Source organism: Mustela putorius, unplaced genomic scaffold (genome assembly GCF_011764305.1).
Source record: "Mustela putorius furo isolate JIRA1106 unplaced genomic scaffold, ASM1176430v1.1 tig00000382_pilon_pilon_pilon, whole genome shotgun sequence".
Lineage (NCBI taxonomy): Eukaryota > Metazoa > Chordata > Mammalia > Carnivora > Mustelidae > Mustela > Mustela putorius.
The window spans coordinates 2,420,126-2,439,286 of NW_025421367.1; the positions used below are offsets into that span (position 1 = coordinate 2,420,126).

General features: G+C 36.5%; 1 protein-coding gene across 7 annotated transcripts in view; it reads left to right on the plus strand.

The window, feature by feature from the left end:
- The window catches only part of FAM13A (family with sequence similarity 13 member A), a 366,926-nt gene that overhangs the window by 173,238 nt on the left and 174,527 nt on the right, over positions 1 to 19,161 (plus strand). For all 7 annotated transcript variants that reach the window (XM_045079369.1, XM_045079367.1, XM_013058040.2 and 4 more), the window contains one exon: positions 14,397 to 14,483. In XM_045079369.1, the coding sequence (XP_044935304.1) occupies positions 14,397 to 14,483 (87 nt within the window). The remainder of the gene's footprint in view (positions 1 to 14,396; positions 14,484 to 19,161) is intronic.

The window sequence follows — 19,161 nt, forward strand, 5'->3', positions numbered from 1 at the left end:
TGTGGCTTTCTAAATTAAAGCAACTGAATTTGATACAAGTTCAGTGTTGTTTCCTTTGGGAATTAACTCATCTTTCTGGGCTTGAGATACTGAATAAGCAATAGCTAGCCTCATCCAAACCCTGTGACTATAGTTTTCGCCCATGAGATTTTGGATTTCAACAAGCAAACCATTGTCCTGAATAATGACGTTGTTGGGGAAGGGAACATATGCAGACCTCATCTTGGAAGCCCAGTGTTAACATTTCAATCATGTTCTATATGACAGTGGTCAGTTCCTATTTTCCCACCATTTGTCAACCCAGAGCCTCTTCTTTTTCTTTTCAAGGAGATGGAGTTCTACATTGATGAGATTAAAATCCCCCTGCAGAGTTCCCCTGGGACCCTTCACATAAACAGTGCTTAAAACAACACTTCAGAGTGATGTCAACATTTCTGAACCATTGATACTTTGATTGCTGAGAATGGTCTTCATTCTCACAGAAGATACAACAACAACAACAAAAAAGCAATGCGAATCCTTCATAAACTATTCTAATAAGCAAAAGAGGGCATGCTTTCAAACCCATGTTATGACATCAGCATTACCCTGATACTAACCAGACAGAGTCACCACAAAAAAACTATAGCCCAGGGGCTCCTGGGTGGCTCAGTCAGCTCAATGTCCAGCTCTTTATTTTGGCTTACATCATGATCTCAGAGTCTTGAGATGGAGCCCCATGTCAGGCTCTACACCCACAGGGAGTCTGCTTGAGGATTCTCTCCCTCTCCCTATGCCCCTCCCCCTGCTCATGCTCTCTTTCTCTAAAATAAATTTTTTTAAAAATTACAACCCAATATCACTGAGAAACCCAGATGCAAAAGTCCTCAGTAGAATACTAGCAAACCAAATTCAGTAGCACATTAAAGGATCATACAACATGACCAAGTGAAATTTATTCCTGAAATACAAGGATATTTCAGTGTACACAAATCAATGTGATATATACCAAATTAACAAAACTAAAAGAAAAACAAGTGTAATCATTTCAGTATATATATCATTTCAGCAGAATAAACATTTAAAACATTTATAATAAAATCCCTTAAAAATTGGTATAGAAAGAACTTACTTTTCAGCACAATAAAGGCCATATCTGACAAGCCCACATGTAGTATCATAATGGGCAAATACTGAAAGCTTTCCCTCCAAAATCAGGTACAAGCTAAGAATGCCCATTCCTAGCATTTCAATTCAACATAGTACCAAAAGCCCTAGTCAGAACAAGTTTAAAAAATTGATAGATAGCTTGATAGAAAGAATCAAATGTGAAAAGAAGTGGAATAGTCACTTTGCAGATGATATGGTCTTATATATAGAAAAACCTAAAACTATAACCCCCCCAAAACTGGTAAAATTAATAAATGAATTTAGTAACATTATATGTTATAAAATCAACATAAAAAGCTTAATCATGTTTCTATATACAAACAACAAAGTATCTGAAAAGGAGATTAGGAAAACATCCTATTCATATTAGCAACAAAAACAATAAAATGCTGGGGAATAAACTTAACCAAAGAGGTGAGAGGCTGATACACTAGAAATTATAAAGCAATGATGAGATAAATTAAGGATAACACAAATGAATGCAAACACATCCCATGTTCATGGATTGGAAGAATTAATATTGTTAAAATGTCTGAACTGCCCAGAATGACCCACAGATTCAGTGCAACAATCCCTATCAAAATCTTAATGGTGTTCTTTACAGAAAGAGACAAAAAGCCCTAAATTTCATACAGAACCATAAAAATCCCCAAATGACCAAAGCAATCTTGAGTGAGAAGAGCAAAGCTGGTGGCATCACGCTATAGTAATCAAACTGTATGATACTGTCATAAAAACATATAGACCACAGAATGAAATAGTCCAAATAGGAATCCATGCACCTTTAGTCATCTGATTTCCACACGGGTGCCAAGAATACCTAATGGATAAAGGACAGTCTTCTCAATAAGTGGTTCTAGGAAAGCTAGATATCTACATGTATAAGAATGAAATTAGATCTTTATCTTATACATAAAAAGTAATTCAAAATGGAGTAAGGGCTTAAACATGAGATCTCAAACTATAAAACTCATTGAAGAAAACATAGGGGGAAAGTTCCTTGATGTTGGTCTTGGCAATGATTTTTTTTTTCTTTTTGCATGTTTATTGCCAATCAGATTTCTTCTATGAATGTGATTATGGTGATGATTTTTCTTTTTTCTTTTTTTTTTTTCTTTTCTAACTCCATTTACTTTTTTTTTTTTTTTTTTTTTTTTTTGGGATATGACTACAAAAGCACAGACAACAAAACCAAAAATGAGTGAGACTACATCAAACTAAAACTCAAGCATTGTAGTATTCTACACAGCAAAGGAAACCATTAACAAAAGGAAGAGGCAGCCTACAGAATGAGAGAGAATATTTGCCAACCATATAGTCAATAAGAGGTTAATATTAAAAAAATCCTATAACTCAATAGCAAAAGATAATAATAAAATGAGTGGGCAAAGGATCCAAATAGATGTTTTCCCAAAGAAATATACAAATAGCTACCGGGTACATGAAAAGGTGCTCAAATCACTAATCATCAAGGAAATGCAAATCAAAACCACAACAAGATATTACTCACATCTGTTAGAATAGCTATTATAAAAAAGACGAGATAAAAAGTATAGATGAGGATGTGGAGAAAAGGGAAGCCTTGTACTTTTTTGGTGGAGATCCCATATGACCTAGAAATCCCTCTTCTGGGTACATAACCAAGGAAATGAAATCAGTGTTTCAAAGGGATATCTGCAGTCCTATGTTTATTGCAGCATTATTCATAATAGCCAAGATATAGAAATAATGTAAATGTCCATTGACAGATTATGAAATGAAATATGATGTATATATCTGCAGTGGAATATTATTCAGTCAAAACAAGAAGGAAATTCTCCCATTTGTGACAACATGGATGAACCTGGAGGACCTTATGCTACACAGAATAAGCCAGTCATACAAAGACAGATACCACTTTTATGTGGAAATGATCTCACTTTTATGTGGAAATCTTAAAATGTTGAACTCCTGGAAGCTGAGAGTAAATTAGTGGTTGACAGGGGCTGGTAGAGGGGCACATGAGAAGTGTGGTTAAGGGGTACAGAGTTTCAGTTTTGCAAGGTAAGTTCTGGAGATCTAATTTACATCAGTGTGAGGTTGGTCAGAGACACACTGTGATTGAAACACTGTAACCATTAGAATGGCCAAAATTAGCAAGACAGGAAACAACATGTGTTGGAGAGGATGTAGAGAAAGGGGAACCCTCTTACACTGTTGGTGGGAATGCAAGTTGGTGTAGCCACTTTGGAGAACAGTGTGGAGATTCCTCAAGAAATTAAATATAGAGCTTCCCTATGACCCTGCAATTGCACTGCAGGGTATTTACCCCAAAGATACAGATGTCATGAAAAGAAGGGCCATCTGTACCCCAATGTTATAGCAGCAATGACCACAGTCACCAAACTGTGGAAAAAACCAAGATGCCCTTCAACAGACGAATGGATAAGGAAGATGTGGTCCATATACACTGTGGAGTATTATGCCTCCATCATAAAGGATGAATACCCAACTTTTGTAGCAACATGGACGGGATTGGAAGAGATTATGCTGAGTGAAATAAGTCAAGCAGAGAGAGTCAATTATCACATGGTTTCACTTATTTGTGGAGCATAACAAATAACATGGAGGACATAGGGAGATGGAGAGGATAAGGGAGTTGAGGGAAATTGGAAGGGGAGATGAACCATGAGAGACAATGGACTCTGAAAAACAGTCTGAGGGTTTTGAAGGGGCAGGGGTGGTGGGAGGTTGGGGGAACCAGGTGGTGGGTAATATGGAGGGCACGTATTGCATGGAGCACTGGGTGTGATGCATAAACAATGAATTCTGTTGCTGAAAAGAAATTTTTTAAAAAAGAGAGAGAGAAAGAAACACTGTAACCAGTAGGAGAAGGTTAATTTCTTCCGTCTTCCCTTAAAGAAGGGAAAGTGAATACCAGACATGCAAAAAATTGGTCATCCACTTTGGTGCTGTTAGAGGCAAAAAAGATTAAAATTCCCTTTACATATTAAGGTCAGGGATGGGGAATGGGACAAGCACATAAGTAACTGGTACAAGCAACAAGTGATCCAGGTTATAATGTATGTGTGGAGCAGATTAGACAAGAAGAGTGGGCTGAAGGCCTGTAGATGGCAGACATAAGAGTTTAAACTTGTTCCAGTAGGTGGAAGGAACTAAAACTTGTCAGGAAAGGAGTGGCTTGCACTGGAGTTCTAAATTAGAAAATTTGACATCCATGAGTTGGATAAACTGAAAGAGAGAAGAATCAGAAGAGGTTGTTTTTGTTTCGTGAGTCTGTTCATTCAGCAAGCATTTATTGAATGCCTGCTATGAAGCCAGGCAGTATTCTATGAGCTGAAGAAATAGCACTGGGGGAAAAAAAATCCATGCTCTTAAGGAGTTGGACTTTAGTCCAAGGGACACAGTAAACAATTAAGGAAACTAATATGCCATTTGATGATAGATTCTGCAAGAATATTAAACCCTTGAGGACTTGATATTAATGGTATATGAAAGAAGAGAGGGAAGTTCAGCGCACTGTTTCATACAGAAAAGGGAAGGAAGGTCCTTCTGAGCTGGCATTGGAGCTGAGATCAAATGATGTGGTGGAGCAAGCTATGGAAACTTCTGGGGCAAGAGAACATTCCAGGCAGAGGGAACAGCAACTGAAAAGGTCCTGAGTCTCGCACTTGCTAGCTTGCTTATGATGGTAAATCACTATTTTCAAACCGCTCAGCACAGCAAAAAAAAGTAGAGCTTCTCCAAGTCAAGACTATGAATGAAGAAAGCATAGTGGACTAGATTATCAAAGAAAAGTACAGATATTAAGATTAGATCTGAAATCACCGCAATAACATACAGACACCTACACCAATCTTAAAGCGATAAATACTGTGGCAAAAATAAAGCAGATTTATAGTAATTGGGGAAGTTGATTTTGAGGAGAGCCTTTCCAAAGAGGTGACAGAAGAGCTACAGGAAACCCTAAATATTAAGATCTAGTGTTCAAACACTAAAGCTTAATGATGTAGAAAATGATCTTTGATTTAACCAGTTTTTGTGATAATTCCATGCTGGTTCCGGTTTTAAGTTGACTTACCATTTTCTGCAAAGCAATTTGTAATATACTTGAATGACAATTAAGGTTCTATCTGTGAAAATTATAGTTGCAGTTTACAAAGTAAATGTAATAAATTCAGAATATATCCAGAGTTTAACTACGTCTCACTTCAATTGTTTCCCTGATCGAACCCAAAGAATCACAGATTTCTTCCCCAAAGTATACGTAATGAAGGTCTAGAAAGGACTATTTTCCTATTCAATTTGTTCTGCTTATTTATGTAAAGATAACATCCTATTGCTTTTGCATTTTAAGAAAACATATCTTTTTCTTTATAGTAAAATTAAGATTATTTTGCAGGTAGCAATAAGTCAGAGGGGAGTTTTATGGAATTGTAAAGACTAGTCTGTAATCTGCCAGTCACATTATTTGGGTTCTGGTTGTGTGCAAAATAGCAGTGTTCTGTACATTCTGTTCTATAGAAGGCCTTAGGCACATGCTATTACCTCGACTTGTGATCATCTCAATATTGCTGTCTCAACTTATAGTCATATCAATATTGTTCTCTCATTGGTTCTCCTTGTCACTAAGTCTAACCAAATCACTTGTGGGTTGGACCCCAGCACACCAAATACAGCTCTCTGACAGCTATCTCCCTTATCATAATAGCTTCTTTTCAACCTATCCTCACCCACCATTATATTACTCAGGTCATAAGAAAATGTATTATTATCTGATTCCTAATGTCATAGAAATCCATCACATTTTTTAATGGCTGGAGATTAATACTAATGGGATGGGAGATGTAGGAGTCAACATTGCTATGTTTATTCATTTAACAAATACATACTAAATACCAACTAGATGCCAAGGATACATTGATCAAATCCTTGCCTTCATGAACCTCAAAGTCTACTGGGAGTAATAGACAAAGAAATATAAATAAAATTGTTAATTACAAATTTGAATAAGTACCGTGATTTTTAAAAAGCAGGTTAATAAAAGAAGAGCATAGTCAGGGACAGCCACTTGAGATGGAATTATCAAAGGAGGTCTCTCTGAGGAAGTGACAGAGGAGCTTAAGGATAAGAATACAGCAGCCGTGCTAATAAAAAAAAAAAGACTGGAAAGTCATTCCAGAAAGAGAAAACATAAATGTTGAATACTTGAAGGTAGGAAGGGGCTCAGAGTAAAAGAAGGCTAATGAGGCATATTGAGGCAGAGGGTGAATGGTGGGAGTTGGGAGTTAGAGAAGTAGGGAAGAGCTGAGTCAGGACTGTGCTATGGCAAAGTGTTTACAGTCCAGGAATAATGGTAAGACCTTGATAGAGGAGTGACATCATTCCATTTACGTATACAAACCTTGTAGAAGGTATAATGATTGAAATAATTTAGGTGAACGATGGCTATGACTGGGGTGACTATGTACATATAACCAAATGAATCCCAGTTTATTTTACTGCATTTGATGGTGGATTTGATGTGGGCAGGAAAGGGAAGAATTAAGGTAGATTAAGACATTGGGTTGAGCAACTGGGTGCCCTCTGCCAGTCAGGGGAAGACTCAAGGACTGACAGATGGTTTTTTGCTAATAAAGTATAAACTCAGGTTTGGACTTACTAAGTAGAAGCTTATTAGACAGCCAAGTAGAGTTGTCAAGTAGATAGGTCAATAAAAGTGACCTGAACTCAGGAGAAACATCAAAGACAAGTGGAATTTGGGAGTTATTAGCGTATTGGTTGATTTAAAATCCATGAGAGTGATTGAGATCATTGTACCATTTGAGAAAGGAAGACTGATTTACATCAACTCCTGCATCATGCCAACTTCATTTTTTCAACATGTATTTATTGAGCTCCTACTACACTAGGCCCTTTTCTGTGGCATTGTAGTCACAGTAGTGAGTAAAGGAAACCCATCATTTGCTTTCATAGAACTTCTATTTAGTTAATGAAGCAAAAAATTAACCAATAAGCAATAAATAAATTTATTATAGAGAGGAGAAGGAGCAACGAAGGGGACTATATGGAATTGGTCAGTGAGATAGGATTTTTTTTTTTCCTACTACTGATGTCCTGGCAGCTATCGGAAGAGAGTAGTTCAAGAATAACAAGAATAACTAGTTGCCTCAATCAGATGTTGCTAAGAACCTGAGGAAGAAGGAGACCAAGCTGGAATTGTTTCATCACTTTCTGCAGAGTGGTGACAAGAAACAAAACAGAATTGAGGGCTTTGAAAATAAAGAAGTAGGGATAGTGATGATAGCTGTTTTGAAGGAGTTAGCTATAAAGGAAAGCCAAGAAATGGACCATAACTAGTAGGAGGAATGAGATTAAGGAAGTATTGTTTTTAAAAACAAGCCAAAAAGATAACAATTCCAGAGCATGCTTGTGATTAATGGGAGCGATCTAGTAGAAAGGGAATGAGGGGTTAATTGAGGGAGTGAAATCCTTGAGAAAATAAGAGGAGATAAGATCCCCAGTGGTACGTGGAGGGCATGATGGGACCAGCATCTTCTCTTTCACTGTAACTGGAGGGAAGGCAGGAGGGATGGAATGTCTGTAGACAGGTTTGTAAATTTGATGGGGCGGGGCGGGGGGAGGGAGTAGCATCTGTTCCAGTGCTCTGTTTTGTCAATGAGCTGTGCAGTGATAATGGAAGGAAAGGGGTTTGAGAAAAGAAAGGTCATAAAAGATCCTGTGGGAGGATAGAAAGTCAAGTTACTAAAGAAGTATAGCAGAATTGCTGTGCATTAGAGAGGACTCACTTAAGATTTATGGTAATAAATTTAACATGAAACAGTCAACAAATTATATACTTTTTCCCCAATCACTTTCATTCGCTTAATTCCCAGCACAGAGAAGGCATATAGCTGGGTTCATCCAATGTTGTACTTTTTCCAGATGAATACAATGGTTAGAAACAGGATGAAGAAAATTAAGTGTATTAGCAAAGGAATGAAGAATCATGAAATGTAAGCTGATTAAGGAGAGAACTAAAAACAGGAAGAATGGCCAGGGGATCATGAACGGTTAGAAAAGGGATATTACTCATTCCTTTGGTTTATCCATTCATTTCAATAGTTGAGCCCCTACTATGTGCTAAACATGGTTCTAGCCCTGTGGATCTATTCATGAGCAAGACTGACCCAGTCCTCTCACAGGGTAGGGTGAGATAGAGAATTAGAACCGGTATTTTCTTTTAATTTTTTTCCTTAGTATGGTTGACCCACAATGTTGATTAATTTCAGGTGTACCACATAGTGGTTCAACAAGTTTATATACTGTCCAATGCTCACCACAACTGTGGCTACCATGTGCCCTCCTACAACACTATTACAGTATCCTTGACTATATTCCTTATGCTGAGCCTTTTATTCCCATTCATTCCATAATCAGAAGGCTGTATCTCCCACACCCCTTCCCCTATTTTGCCATGCTACACACTCCCTCCCCTCTGGCAACTATCAGTTTTAGAATCAGTAAGTATTAAAGTCAGGTTTTGCTGATGGCTATGAAGAAATACAAAGTAGGGGCAGAGAGAGCCGTAAGTGGGAGGAGAGAGCAGTGAAAATTTAGATAAGGTGTTCCAGGAAAGGAATTCTCTTCAGTGAAATTGAACAAAGACCTGGATGAAATGAGGAAGCAAGCCTGTGAATAACTGGGGAGTAGCGTGCTCCGCTGAAGAAGCAGGGAGTGCTTGTCGGTTTTTTCATGGCATTAGTAGTTGAATAGTGAGACCTATTATATTTTTGAATGGTGTTTTCAGAATACTAAGGTGACACAGCTAGTTTAAGCAATTGGTTATTGCACAAAAGTCATTAGAGTGAGCAGTCAATTCAGTTCACTCTCATTTAAGCAGATGAAATGTTTAAATATAAATATACCCCATAATCAGGTCTGATGTGTTTATCATTATTTTCTCCAATGACTAGCATTGGAATGCCACACATGATAGCGTTCAGTTAATATTCATTAAGTGAATTCTTATGTCCACATAAATTTTAATACTTATAAACACGAATCATTCCCCATTCAAACCTTTTCAGAGAAGTTCTAAGGGAGGAGTGCAAACAAACCCAAGGTCTTTTCCTTTGCTCTGGGAGTGCAAAAAATAAATGACTTATTTTTTTAAAAATTAGATATTGTTCTGATGCCGTAAGATAAACCTGTTTAAAATATAAAATGTATTTATATTCTAAATGTTTTTTAGAATGTTCACCAAGTTGTGCAACCATTACCTAATTCCAGAACATTTTTCTCACCCTAAAAAGAAACCCATATAGACTGGACCCATTAGGAATCATTCCCCTCTTTCTAGCCTCTACAGCCACTAATGGCACTCTGTCACTGTCTTATTCCAGACATTTAATATATATGTGGTATCACACAATACATGTTGCTTTATGTTTGGCTTTTTTCACTTAATGCGATGTTTTCAAGGTGAATCTATGTTTAGCAGGTATTCATACTTCAGTCCTCTTTATACCTGAGTAATACTCCATTGTATACCATATTTTTTTTTAAAGATTTTATTTATTTATTTGTCATAGAGAGAGAAGTGAGAGCAAGCACAGGCAGAGTGGCAGGCAGAGGCAGAGGGAGAAGCAGGCTCCCTGCCAAGCAAGGAGCCTGATGTGGGACTCGATCCCAGGACACTGGGATCATGACCTGAGCCGAAGCCAGCCGCTTAACCAACTGAGCCACCCAGGTGTCCCTATACCATATTTTCTTTATCCATTCATCATTTGATAGACATTTGGGTTGTTTCCACTTTTTGGCTACTATAAATAATGCTGCTATGACTATTTGTCTAGTTTTTGTGTGGACTTTTTTGTTTTTGTTTTTGCTTTCATTGTTTTTTTTATTAATTTTTATTAATTTTTTATTTTTTATAAACCTATATTTTTATCCCCAGGGGTACAGGTCTGTGAATCACCAGGTTTACACACTTCACAGCACTCACCATAGCACATACCCTCCCCAATGTCCATAACCCCATCCCCCTTCTCCCAACCCCCCTCCCCCCAGCAACCCTCAGTTTGTTTTGTGAGATTAAGAGTCACTTATGGTTTGTCTCCCTCCCAATCCCATCTTGTTTCATTTATTCTTCTCCTACCCTCTTAACCCCCCATGTTTCATCTCCACTTCCTCATATCAGGGAGATCATATGATAGCTGTCTTTCTCTGCTTGACTTATTTCGCTAAGCATGATACCCTCTAGTTCCATCCATTCCGTCACAAATGGCAAGATTTCATTTCTTTTGATGGCTGCATAGTATTCCATTGTGTATATATACCACATCTTCTTTATCCATTCATCTGTTGATGGACATCTAGGTTCGTTCCATAGTCTGGCTATTGTGGACATTGCTGCTATAAACATTCGGGTGCACGTGCCCCTTCAGATCACTACGTTTGTATCTTTAGGGTAAATACCCAGTAGTGCAATTGCTGGGTCATAGGGCAGTTCTATTTTCAACATTTTGAGGAACCTCCATGCTGTTTTCCAGAGTGGTTGCACCAGCTTGCATTCCCTCGAACAGTGTAGGAGGGTTCCCCTTTCTCCGCATCCTTGCCAGTATCTGTCATTTCCTGACTTGTTAATTTTAGCCATTCTGACTGGTGTGAAGTGATATCTCATTGTGGTTTTGATTTGTATTTTCCTGATGCCAAGTGGTATGGAGCACTTTTTCATGTGTCTGTTGGCCATCTGGATGTCTTCTTTGCAGAAATGTCTGTTCATGTCTTCTGCCCATTTCTTGATTGGATTGTTTGTTCTTTGGGTGTTGAGTTTGTTAAGTTCTTTATAGATTTTGGACACTAGCCCTTTATCTGATACGTCGTTTGCAAATATCTTCTCCCATTCTGTCAGTTGTCTTTTGGTTTTGTTAACTGTTTCCTTTGCTGTGCAAAAGCTTTTGATCTTGATGAAATACGAATAGTTCATTTTTGCCCTTGCTTCCCTTGCCTTTGGCGAGTTCCTAGGAAGATGTTGCTGCGGCTGAGGTCGAAGTGGTTGCTGCCTATGTTCTCCTCAAGGATTTTGATGGATTCCTTTCTCACATTGAGGTCCTTCATCCATTTTGAGTCTATTTTCATGTGTGGTATAAGGAAATGGTCCAACTTCATTTTTCTATATGTGGCTGTCCAATTTTCCCAACACCATTTATTAAAGAGACTGTCTTTTTTCCATTGGACATTCTTTCCTGCTTTGTCAAAGATTAGTTGACCATGGACCTTTTTTTTTTAATTCTCCTAGGTATATACCCATCAGAATAAATGGCTTTTTAAAGACATAACTGTGAAAAAGTTTTATCTTAAAAATACTTCTCTCTTAACTCCATAATATATCTGTCTTAAAGAATACGTGAAGTTATTTCCAGTACTTATTTAAGCGACTAGTGGAATGTATTAATTTTCTCCAGAAATCTGAGTAACATTAGCGCTGCAGGAGATGTTCCCTCTGTGGCTCCAGATCCCCTGGGCTCACTGCCCATTACATGGGTGGAGGCCAGCACTTTGCAGCAGTCTGGTGGGGGCATTGGGAATGCAACTCTGAACAGGTGGTGGGTTACCTTTTTGTCAACAAATATTGCTTCTTCCTGAAAGAATCTGAAAATCTTGAAATTTAAGACCCGGAAAATTTTCTTGGAGCTCATTTAATCCAGTGCCTTTGTTTTAGAAATCTTTGAACCAAGGTATGTCCACAAGGTTAAAATGCCTGCCTGGGTTCGTAGAGCTGGTTGGTTAGAGACCCAGGATGAGAAGTCAAATCTCTTGATTGCCACTTCAGTGCCCTGACTACTAAATTTCATTTTGTCTCTGTTGTCTAAATGTGAAGTCCTGAAACAACAACAAAAAAAAACCTAATTCATGTAAGTGGCATTTTCAGTTATAAGTTTACAGAAAAGTTTTTCAGAGTTTTATAGGGAATGCTAACTATCACATTTGTACTCATTAATTCACAGGGACAGGGTGGGGGAGATAAGAGTAATAAAGAAACACTATCCCTTTTAGCCTGTGCATAAGGAGGAAAGAATTGTAGGCATTTGTAAACACTCAGACAATCATAAACAAAGGTCAGCAATTCCTGTTAGCTTCCCTTAAGAGTCAGTCCTTTTTCTTATCACATTTTAACATTTACATCCCAGTAGTTTTAAAAGGGGGTTGAAGGATTAAGCATGATTATATTATCCAAGTGTAGTCAAATTACGCAATAGATTATACAGTTAATCACTTGGATCCCCTAAATGTCATGCTGAATATACTTGATCCCTCTCACAGTGAGTCAGAAGTGGGAATGGGTTCATTCACTATTTCCAGTAAGCAGCATAGGGCCAGCAGGTGTTGTGACTTGTGGGAAAGGGCAGGACTGGAATGCTTGCTTATTTGGAGAGCTCAGAAATGTACCCATGGGTCCTTCTGTAGCGCTGTACGTGAGACCACAGGCAGCTGAGAAGTGTTGGCAGTACCACAGCCTCCCCCAGCTTAGAGGAGGCTCTTGATGCCCTCTGAGTCTGGTCATATCACTCCCTAGCACAAAGCTGGTAACAGGTGCCATGTACAGCCTTGTGGTCCAGGCACGGGTCTCAGCTTTGCCACTCTGTGGGATCTTGGGCACATCACCTCAGATGTCCTCTAGTCCCCCATCTGTAAAATTAGGAGTGGGGCAGACTAGCTAATTTTTTAGAACTTTTGGATTTAAAATATAATCTGAGGGTTTTGAAGGGGCGGGGGGGATGGGAGGTTGGGGGAGCCTGGCGGTGGGTATTAAGGAGGGCATGTATTGCATGGAGCACTGGGTTTGGTGCAAAAACAATGAATTCTGTTACACTGAAAAGAAATAAAATATATAAATATATAATGTATATATATAAAATAAATAAAATGTTATGGCTCTACAAACTAGTGGTTTAAGATGTCACATATATTAGATATTGGAGATATAATATGAAGGTAATACAAGTTTATAAAGTTAGAGCCATCTATGAGTCCTATGTGACATTGGCCAAGTTACTTAACTTCTGTAAGATTTTATGTTATCCTTAAAAGGGAAGTGATGATAATACGATGTAGGGGCAAAAATGGCATTAATGCAAAGACTTTAATATAGTGCTTCATATATCCTAAGATTCAGTACATATTTTATAGTAGCAAGTAGTAGTAGTATTTTCTTAAGGATATTTTATACTAATAATATCGTGTTCTCTTTAGAATTAAGTAAAATCTCAGCAAAATTTAATAATATTGTAAAGCATTTGACTAAAATATTCTTTAAAAGATTATAATTAATTAACCCTTAAGTAAACTGGGGGTGAAAATCCATGATTTTGATAATGGAGTGGTGGATAATGGGCAAGTTCACTGTTAAAGGTAAAAAATAAGGGAAGAAATGTGATACAGAGGTCAACGTTAATAGAGCAAGTGAAAGAAATTGAACTTTTTTTTTCCTTAGTTTTATTGTTGTCTGTAATCTTCCCTATATATATTTATCTCTCTTAATTTGGCAATGAAATCCCTTATGGAAAATTTATCCAAATTAGTGGCAATAGTAGTAGAAAGGCCTTACATTGTATTTTTTAAATGAAATTATTATTATTTTTATTTAGCATGTAGAAATAAACAGTAAATCCAATTCCATGTGAGCTGCCTCCTTGTAATTTCTGCTAGCTTTGCAAGTACTATTTTGGTGTGAACCAAGGACTTAGGAGCTTAGTAATTTTGGGAACAAAATACACAGAAATTTTTCCTCAGGATGTTGATATGAAACTACCACTATTCAGCAGTGGTTTGCTAAACTATTTGAAGGAATTTGTTTAAGAAAAAGTAATCAAAACCCATTTGTAAAAAACAGTAGTTTGGTGATTGATATCTTAGAGAATTAACTACCTAATTCTCCAAAGAAGAGGGGTGCTATCAGTGGATAGTGTAGATGAGACTCTCAAAGGTCATCTCTGAATATATATGTTCTGTGTGTCCCACACCTACTCCATCACCATCTTACCTTACTTCACTATTGTAGGTGACAAATGAGAAAGGAAACATTTTTATTCCTCATGACAAATCTCAGTGGCTTCTGATATATATAGTTCAATCCAGAAATGCCTTGTCTCCCATAAGAAAATTGTTTTTCACTACATTGTAATTTCCAGATAGGGTAATGTTCTTTGGTTTCTAATATTTCTTTTGTACTTCTTTTATAGGAGGCCAGTTGTAAGAACCCCTTACCTAACACCCTTCAAACAAAAGACTTTGAAAGAGATACGCAAAAACCATCTCTAAAATCCAGGGTAAGTTGTCTATTCCTTTGGTTTACCATGAGAAACATTTAGCAGGAATCTTGATGTTCTCCTGTTTCCATACTCTGTTTCTTGCATTTCCCTCAGCCTTTATCTTTGTTTTTATTTTTGGACCTGGTTGCATAAAAAGCAATTTTTATTTAGTACATTTAACCAAAGGTGATATTCATCCCCAAATTTTCAAGATATTCCTCTTATTTGACAGTGATATTTTTTAGTCCATGGCTTTGCTTCTTCTAAATCAGAATTGTTTGCAGCCTACATCATAGGAAGTAGTCGAATGTAGTAGTCTTTCCTTGATTGCTTTGAGGGGTAAATTACAATTTCCAACTGTCATTTCTCTTTTTCAAAATAGAAATCAGTTTATTGATCTTTCATAATTATGAAAATAACACATAATCAATTAAGTAAATTTTAACCAGGAAGAAATAAGATCATACATATGACAGAATAAAGAGTCTAATATATAAAATTTTGTTTTCCTTATTAAGAAAAATACAAAATACATATAATTGTTTTGCCAGTGAAAAGAGAAACCCCTTTAACCCATATGTCATGAAAATTTCTTTGATCATTTGTCTAACCAGAAAAGTTACTGCATTAATTTTAGAATTCCTTTCCTAATCTTTAATCTTTTAAGTAGAAGTTCTTCTGTTTATTTGGGTCTGTCGAATATTCCTAACTGGCCACCAGAACATTTATAGAGCTATTGATTTTCCCCATTCTGAAAAAAAAAAAAATATTCACCAAATTTTCCCGAGTCCATTGTAGGCAAAATTTTAAAAGAATTCTAATCTCTGATTTTAATTGCAACTTACTGTAAAACTAATTCTGTAAAAGGTAAATAAAGTGAAGTATTGAGTTCATTACTTAATGTCTTGGTTATAGTAAGTCTGGTTTATTTTTAAAAGAAATAAAAAAACCTTTCTTTATAAAACCTATTCCACCTTGATTTTTTACCTGGAAAATTACCCAAACTATCCAGCATGCTTTCCTTTTCAGATACAAATTATTTTTTGTATCTTTTTCTCTGAAATATTTGTGTCTGCAAACCTATGTGTAATTAACTCAAATGTATAATAGAAATTTTATTTATTGTGAATTAATAAAAATTCAGTGTAAAAAATACACTCATAAACAAATACCTTGAAAAGGGTAGGATTGGAGGGAAATTATTAGGTAGCATTTACTTATTAATTCCATATATTAGTGTAACTACCGTTATGTGATGAGACCCTAGAAGGATTACTTCCTAAATAAAGATAATCTCAAAACCCATCATAAAAGTTGTTTGACGGGATTGTATTACTTTTATGAAATTAATCCTATTTGGAATTTTCAGGTATGTACAGAATCAATAATGTGTATTTATTATCCTCTGTGAGTCTCACTGTATGATTCATGAATAAACTAATACAGTAGAGAAATTACTTCATTAGTTAAGCTTTGGTTTTTAATTTAAGCTTCTCTGTGGCTTTACATAACCAAGTTTACATTTACATGAGCAAACTAAGCTCTGCTTAGTTTATGGGTCATTAAAATCCTTGTAATTTCAAATCCCAGATATGAGGCAGAGCATGTGAGCTATAAGAGATTATAAAGAACTGACTCTTTCACCAGGGTTGTATCTTGAGGTTTTTTTCTCCCAGTTGATCTTTGAAAGCTAAAAGCTGAGAACATCTTCAAAATATGGTTGATGTGTCCTTTCTAGAGTGACTTTGTGAGCTATGAGAATGATGTGTATCGTTGATATTAAAGTTACTCCATTTGGCCTGCATAGCCGTCTTTCTCAGATATCTCTAGTTACAGCTGTGTTTGCATTGGACAGCTAAGTATCTGTGATCCCTATATGGCTGGAGATGTAAAATGGTAATCCAGAAATGGCATATTTCCATTGACTCTGGAGATGTTTCTCTAGTCTAAGCCATCTGTCCCCATCTGTGTTCCCTCTGCCAGTTTTTGTCACTGTTCTTAGGCATAGGAAGGATTATATTTCTCTTCCTTGGATAGGAAAGCCACTTCTTGATTTGAGTCCAAGCTAAAAAAAAAAAAAAAGAAAAAAAAGGATACTTCCATTTCACAGTGCCATGACACCTCCAGGATGAGCAAGGATCACCAGCCCTGGCAGCTTGGTAGCTCAAGGAATATTCTTTGACCATTTCATGCCCAATACTAATACTGTGTAGAATATGTATGCAAGCAAATAATTGGAATAATGATGAAGAGAACATCAAATAGATTCATAAAGAGGTATAGAGCATAGAAAGGCACAGCTCCTATGACCTGAAACACTTAAGACTACAGAAGACAGTCTTTTTTCTACTAAACACAGGTACTCTAAACAAGCCTCATAAGCCATATTCATTGGCCTCAGTATAAACCCAGAAACGAGGGTAGACAGTTATTTTCCTTCTCTCTACGGTGTGGGTATGTTCTGGACTTCCCAGTGTAGTTGCTGTGTTCTTGACCTCAGCAAAAGAATTGAAGGTCAGGTCACTGTATGAGAATGAATATCAAATTTGTTCAGTGCTAGGATGAAGGTATAAAATAAAAGGTTATGTGTTGTCGTTCCTGACTTTTATCAGTGGATAAAACTATGCTGATAAAAATTTAAATTATAAGCACGTAATAGTTTTAGTTAGTCATTGGACTCTCTTAATGCTTTTATGGAGTTTTCTTTTAGGATACAAAGTCATATTAACTAAAAAATATGTGATAAGGATAATGCAGTTATCAAATACAGTTGTTGTAATAGCAACAACTGTTAAATTATTTTTCTTTCAAAGGTTAATGGTTTCATGTATCATGAATTATTTATGGAGATTTTCCTCAATAATGAGAATAGTTGTCACAGTTGTATTTTCTTAAGTGTTTTTAAAAGTACTTCTATCTACTAGCAAAGTAAACTAGAAATTTTAAATGATGTAGGGTTTTGAGAAAATTTAATGGCAGTATAATTTTCAGTAAGTGAATTAATATAAAGAGTAATTTAATAAGCATTAAATTTTACCAAGCTTCTAAGTTATTTTTAAAACTATTGTTGATGGTCATGCATATATTGTACATTGCCTTAATTAATGTGTACATTCTGATTCATGTTCTACTTTTTCCCAGTTAATGTTATTTCTACTATGCATCTCCCTGCATCAAGCTAGTTTGCATCCTTATTTTTCTAATAAAAGTAATAGTAGAAGTAATGGTGATAATTATAGCTAACATTGATCAAATGCCAGACACTATGTTAATTACTTAATGTAGAGCTTTTTTTTTTCTGTTCAATATGCTCTAACAATATTCATTTTTGGCAAGACTATATGAAAGTTTATTTAGGTATCATTCCATATTTTTCCAGTATTTAGGCTATTTTCAATATTTAGATCATTTCAAATATTTTGTCAATACAAACATTTTTTTAATTTTTTTTTAAAGATTTTATTTATTTATTTGACAGGCAGAGATTACAAGTAGGCTGAGAGGCAGGCAGAGAGAGAGAAGGAGGAAGCAGGCTCCTCGCCGAGCAGAGAGCCCGATGCGGGGCTCGATCCCAGGACCCTGGGATCATGACCTGAGCTGAAGGCAGAGGCTTTAACCCACTGAGCCACCCAGGTGCCCCAATACAAACATTTTTTAAGTGACTAATTTTCACATGAAACCTTTTGTGCACACATGGGAAGTACAGTCATAAGTATGTACATCTTTAACTAGTCCCAACTTTGCAAATACTTTAAGATGTTGTACCAGTTTACATGCTTAACAGCTGAAGATGACGGTTTCCATTTTTCACATCCTCACCAACCCTTACTAATATCAGAGTTATTGTTTCCCCAGTCTAATGAGTGTGAGATGCATCTTGCAGTTGCCTTAACTTGAATTTCTCTAACTTCTAGTTGTGGCAGAGACATTTATTATTCACTCATTACCTATGTGTTTCTCCAATGTTTCCCAACCCCATTGCAGTTAGCTGAGGCCAGCTAGCTACTTCTGGCCAGTAGGCCATGAGCAGAAATGATGAGTGTGACTTCAAGGGCAGAGAATTCAAAAATTGTGCATAATTCTCTAGCCCTTTCTTACAGTACAGCAACTAGACAGTGGAGCATGGGTCCTTTAGTGGTTTTTATGAAGCAGAGAGCCCCGTCAAATTCCACTGAATTTGTGTAATGACTGAGAAATAAACCTGTTTTATTAAGCTACTCAGATTTCTGGGTTAATTTGTACCTTCACTGTAATGTAGTTATCCTGATTAATTTTATGGGGGCAGCTTTTCATGCGCTCATTAAGCTTTGGTCATATCTGTGATCATTAATCTGTGTACTACTTTTTCCTGTCGTTGCCAATTTTATTATTGGGTTGTTTGCTTTTTTCTGAGTAATCTGTGTGAGTTTATTAGCTGTTGTCAGTTATATGTGTCTCAAATACTTTCTCCCAATTTTTTAGTTTTCTTTTTATATGGAATATGGTGACTTTTAATGTATAAAAGCTTTTTTTTTTTTTTAAAGAAACCTTCTTTTATGGTATATAAGTTGTTTTTATTTGTTTTTCTGTGAATTATTTTTAGCAATCAGTTCATCATCCTTTTTTTTTTAAAGATTTTATTTATTTATTTGACAGACAAAGATCACAAGTAGGCAGAGAGGCAGGCAGAGAGAGGAAGAAGCAGGCTCCCCGCTGA